The 6,000-nt window shown below is 41.6% G+C and overlaps 1 protein-coding gene across 1 annotated transcript in view; it reads right to left on the bottom strand.

The window, feature by feature from the left end:
- Positions 1-575: 575 nt before the first annotated feature.
- The window catches only part of LOC104682105 (ATP-binding cassette sub-family A member 3-like), a 64,436-nt gene continuing 59,011 nt past the window's right edge, over positions 576-6,000 (bottom strand). The window contains exons 9-11 of the mRNA XM_030924370.1: positions 5,544-5,725; positions 1,116-1,189; positions 576-716 (exon numbers count right to left, since the gene is read on the bottom strand). Coding sequence (XP_030780230.1) covers positions 576-716; positions 1,116-1,189; positions 5,544-5,725 — 397 coding nt within the window. The remainder of the gene's footprint in view (positions 717-1,115; positions 1,190-5,543; positions 5,726-6,000) is intronic.

Here is a 6,000-nt window from a genome sequence, read left to right as displayed (position 1 = left end):
AAGCATATTAACTTTATTTTGGATGTTTGAAATAGTAACCCAACTCAGCCCTCCAACATTGATGATTTATATTAGATATACGTGTATGTGCATGTGTATCTGCACCTGTGTGTGTGAATGTGTGTGGTGTGTGTGTGTGTGTGTGTGTGTGTGTGTGTATCCATGGGAAAGCTAATGTGATCCAGGCCTTATGCTCTTCTTATCCATAACTCAACTGCTAAAACATGAAGCTCTTGTTCTTTGGGCTGTTCCATCTGACAGCTCCATCATTACTGGATCTTTCTGTTCAAATGTCCAGAACCCTCAGGAACAGGTTCCTGTCCCAACCCTGACAAATGCTGCTCTTTCATATCTCAAGGAGAGAAAACAGGAATTTCACCAGATGTCTTCGGATTTGAGCATGCTGGATACACAGGCTGCTCATCTAAATCTGCAATGAAGGGGACAAACTTTCTTTGGGAAAATCTTTATTATGTAAATATATTTACACCAAGATATACATGCACAGGAAGGTCCCCCTATGCATCCAGGTGTCATCTATGAAAGACACGAGGGTCACTGGTTGTAAGTGAATCTCATGGCACCTCATTTTCATCATCACTGGATACTTTCTCTGGGTTAGCAAAGGTCAGGAAGACTTGTTCCAGTGTGATCTGACTGACGGAATAGTCTTCTAAATCAAATTGCTCTTTAGCTTGCTCCAAAATGCCAAACACCTTTAACAACAGCAACAAAAACGCAGTTACCATTGCAATCTCCCCTTCAGCCCCCAACTCAGGTGAGCCTCTCCTCCACTCCCCCAATTCCTATCAAGTGTATATTGGAGGACAAAAGGCACAGAAGGGAGAGGTGAGAAGGTGGAAGAACAGAGAATTGAGAAAGTGAGAGAGGAGGCCATTCTCTGTTCCCATTCGCTTGATGGATATGGAGTAATAATGGAATTCAGGACAAGAAATTGCAGCTATTGAACTCTAGGGGTGTTTGAAAAGCAACCTAATGGTGCTACTCCCCCAACAATGCCAGGTTCCCATTCCACATTCCCGAATCCCAAATACTCCCCATCGTTAGTGCTCTCTTAACATGCAGTGTTAGAAGGGCAAGGTTGCTACTATCACCTTTCCCCAGCGATTGTCCTTGCTAGGAATGTAGTAGTTAAGGATCCCTTGATTCTCATGTTTTAAGACACTACCTAAAAAAGGAAAATAGGACAGGCAAATAATCTTACAGGCTTCATTTGAAATTGCCTAAATATTACTATATTTAATTATATACTGTGGAGGGGTGAATAGAGGAGGTCAATATCAAAGGAGATATGACCCGCTAACCCACTCTCTTTGGTATCCATGACACGGTTAATGCTTTCAGTAGATTTATTCCTCATGAAATCATCTTATTATGTGGAGTTCATAGCAATTATTGAAGGCAGGATTTGAGGTACAATAAATTGTCAGCTGACATGCCCAATGTGAAAAACCTGAGCCTTCTAAAAGTCTTATGTTTGCAGAGGGACCCAATCCAAGACAGCCTCTTAGAAGTGGCTGTGGTTCACAGTACTCACAGAGAGGAATGGAGAGGAGTGAGTGAATTTAGCACCTTCAGCTGACATATCCAGGTTCTCACATTGGGACCAACTTGGCTAAAACCTCAACCCATGGAGAACAAGGAAGAGCACGGGGTGGAGATGGCCCACCAAGGAGCCCCATGGAACCAAAGGAACCCCCACCCCTAGCCAAGAGAAGCAGCGAGTGATTGTGAGACCCTGCCCAGGAAACCATGCTTTTCCCATGGGTCTTTGCAACCCACAGCTCAAGAGATCCCTTCGTGAGCCCACACCACCAGGGCCTTGGGTCTGATACACAGAGCTGTGTGAAGTCTTGACAGAGCATCCACTCAGGTATACACAGAAACCCAGGAGTTTTATATACTCCAGCCTTGGGATCCTTGGCAAGGTGGGAGGTCCATCTGTACATATCCCTAGGAAGGAAGCTGAATCCAGGGAGCCAAGCAGTACATTCTGCAGGCCCCACTTCCATGTCACGTCACAAGTTAAGACCTACTGGCTTGGAATCCCAGCCAACCAATGGCAGTGAGTTGGAGTCTCCCTGAGATGGGTCCAAGTTCCTGGGGGAGGGGCAGCTGCCATCTCTGTGGTTTGGTCAACTCAGCTGCTTCAGCCTGTCAGCTTTGAAGAATACAGGCGGTCCAAAAAAGGAAAGGTCCCCCACAACACAGCACACCTGCTATACCAAAAAGCAGCCAGACTGCTGCTTTGGGTGGGTCCCTGATGCCTTTCCTCCTGACTGAGTGAAACCTTCCAACAGAGGTCTCCAGCTACCTCCTACAGGTACATGTAGGCTGGTGACCAAAGGAGGGACTGCTCCCTAACTCATTCTATGAGGCCAGCATCATCCTGATACCAAAACCGGACAGAGATACAACAAAAAAAGAAAACTTCAGGCCAATATCCTTGATGAAAATCAACTCAAAAATCCTCAATAAAATACTGGCAAACTGAATCCACCCACACATCAAAACGCTTGTCCACCATGATCAAGTTGGCTTCATCCCCGGGATGCAAGGCTGGTTCAACATATGCAAATCAATAAATGTGATTCATCACATAAACAGAACTAAAGACAAAAACCACATGATTAACTCAATAGATGCAGAAAAGGCCTTCGATAAAATTCAACATCCCTTCAGGTTAAAAATTCTCAATACACTAGATACTGAAGGGACATACCTCAAACTCATAAGAGCCATATATGACAAGCCCACCACCAATATCATACTGAATGGGCAAAAGCTGGAAGCATTCCCCTTGAAAGCTGGCACAAGAACAAGGATGTCCTCTCTTACCACTCTTATTCAACATAGTATTTGGATACAGTATCCTGGTTGGCAGGTTTTTTTCTCTTCAGTAATTTGAACATGTCATCCCACTCTCTCCTTGCCCATGAGGTCCCTGCTGAGAAATCTGCAGCTAGCCTTATGGAATCTCCCTTATATGTTATTTGCTTTTGTTTTTTCTCTTGCTGCTTTCAGGATCCTCTCTTTGTGCTTGATTTTTGACCATTTAATTAAAATGTCTTGATGTAGCCTTGTTTGTATTGAATGCGAATGCAGATATGTGACCCTCTTGTACCTGGATATTTATGTTTTACTTAATACTTGGAAAATCTTCTGCTTTTATTTCTTTAAATAATCTGTCTAACAATTTGTCTTTTCTTCTTCCTCATAAACTCTAATAATGTAAACACTGGCTCTTTTGATGCTGTTCTATAAATCTCATGAGCTTTCTTCATTCCTCTTAATTTTTCTTTTAATTGTCTAACTGTATGTTTTCAAAAAGCCTATTTGAGTTGAGATAGTTTTCCCTGCTTGATAAATTCGGCTGTTAATGCTTTCTATTGCATTCTTCATTTTATTCACTGTATATTACATATCCATGATTTCTGTTTGATTTTTTAAGAAGAAATTTCTATGTTTCTATTAAGTTACTAGTCTGGGTAATTTATTGTTTACCTGATTTTGTTGAATTGTTTTTCTGTATTATCTTGAAGTGTGCAGAGCTTTTTGTTTTTGTTTTTAAGATGGAGTCTCGCTCTGTTGCCCAGGCTGGAGTCCAGTGGCACGATCTCAGCTCACCGCAACCTCCACCTTCCGGGTTCAAGCGATTCTCCTGCCTCAGCCTCCCGAGTAGCTGGGATTTACAGGCACCCGCCCCCATGCCTGGCTAATTTTTCTATTTTTAGTAGAGATGGGGTTTCACTATATTGGCCAGGCTGGTCTCAAACTCCTAACCTGGTGATCCACCCCCCTTGGCCTTCCAAAGTGCTGGGATTACAGGTGTGAGCCACTGTGCCTTAGCCTATAGAGCTTTCTTAAAGTGATTTATTGATCACATCAAATCGAACTCTGACACAATAAGTCCTCAAAAATATTTGCCACACAAATGCATAAGTGAATATTCAACTTCTTAGTGGACATATCCATCTACATGTATCAAGAGCACACCATAAACACTATGACCAACACCAAGGTGATAATTTTTCCACACAGCTCGTTCTTCACATATGCTTGACCATATCTGTTTTCTGATTTTCTTTTCTTTTTGCTTTTTTGAGATGAAGTCTCTCTCTGTCACCCAGGCTAAAGTGCAATGGCATGACCTCTGCTCACTGGAACCTCCACCTCTCTGGTTCAAGTAATTCTCCTGCCTCAGCCTCCTGAGTAGCTGAGACCACAGGTGCACGCCACCATGTACAGCTAATTTTTGTATTTTTAATGGATATGGGGATTCATCATGTTGACCAGGCTGGTCTTGAACTCCTGACCTCAGGTGATCCACCCACCTCAGCCTCTCAAAGTGCTGGGATTACAAGCATCAGCCACTGTACCTGGCCCTGATTTTCATTCTTACTGTGTAATCAATTTTGCTATTTTCCATTGCCTAGGAGACAAATTTTCAACCCCTTAGCCTAACACACAACAGGAACTTCTGTGGTATTTTGCTCAGCCTAATACCACAAACTAAGATGAAAAGCCAGAATTATTAAAAGCCTTGCCATTGCCCACGCTTTAGGTTAAGGAAAGAGAGAAAAGAGACAGATCGAAATGGATGGTCTCTCTTGTACTGTTCCATGTAGGCAGAGAGGTGCTTACTGAATTTAGCATGAAGAAACGGCACTCAGAAACCAAACTACTCTTGAAAGGAGAGAAATATGTTCTTGAGAAATGTGTTACATTGTATTTGTTGTTCTCACCATTCATATGATTTATGTCTTCAATACCAGTTTTCTGTGAGTTATTGATAGCTACTGATTTTCTATAATGTTCCTTTGGCAACGTTCTTATTTGCATTTCAATACCATATCCTAGCTGAGACAGCAAAAGCATAAAGTTGCATGTGTAGTGTGAAGGAAAAAACCTTAAAATTTGGCATGAATAATCTGTGAAAATGATTGAGAATTATGCTAAAATAGGACTTTAGATATATAATTTATTTTTAGTTTTTATTTATTATCATTATTTTTTTAGAGATGGGGTCTTGCTCTGTCACCCAGACTGGAGTGCAACAGCACAATCATAGCTAATTGCAGCCTAAACCCTGGGGCTCAAGCAGTTCTCTGGACTCAGCCTGCCAAGTTGCTGGAAGTACAGGCGTGAGCTACTGCACCCAACTAATTTATATGGACAGCACAAACATAAAACTGCCTTGTTAGGTGATGTAAGAGTTTGTGAGAACCTCTGTTTTTTGTGAAACTTAGCATAATCTGCCACAAGAGACTTACAGTATCAAACGTTGCCAAAGGAACATTATAGAAAATCAATACCTATCAATAACTCACAGAAAACTGGTATTGAAGACATAAATCATATGGATGGTGAGAACAACAAATATGATTTAACACATTTCTCAAACTCCTGAGCTCAAGTGACCTGCCCGCCTCAGCCTCCCAAAGTGCTGGGATTATAGGCGTGAACCACTGCACTGGGCCAATTTAATATATTTCTGACAAAGGTAGCACAACTTAATTTACCTGGAAATGTTGTTGTAACAAAACGTTTAAAATCCTCTAATTCATCTTTAGTCTTGACCTTGACCTTCAGGATGTAAATGTTGCCAAACTTGTTCTTGAGATGCTGAGGGCTGCCCAAGCACATGAACTTCCCTTGCACCATGATGGCTAGACTGGTACAGAGGGCGTCACATTCCTCCATACTTGCAAAACAAAAGGGCAGAATGTTGTAAGGGTAAAAATAAAAAGTTCTCTTTTGGAGGACACTGTGTAGTTCAATCAGAGCCAGAATTTTGTGACCCTATTTTCAATCAGAAGTTTTATTTTTCCAATCATAAAACTCATCGATGGGAAGTGGGAATTTTTCAAATGAAAAAGAACATAGTGCCCAATTTTCAAATAGAGCATCTTCTAAAGTCCTGTCTTTTCCTCACTTTTTTTGTTAAACTCAGTGAGGATTTTTAGTCATTTGATTTAT

The sequence above is a fragment of the Rhinopithecus roxellana genome, chromosome 20 (assembly GCF_007565055.1).
Source record: "Rhinopithecus roxellana isolate Shanxi Qingling chromosome 20, ASM756505v1, whole genome shotgun sequence".
Classification (NCBI taxonomy): domain Eukaryota; kingdom Metazoa; phylum Chordata; class Mammalia; order Primates; family Cercopithecidae; genus Rhinopithecus; species Rhinopithecus roxellana.
Note: the sequence above shows the minus strand (reverse complement) of the source record. Positions and strands in the feature narration are given on the sequence as shown.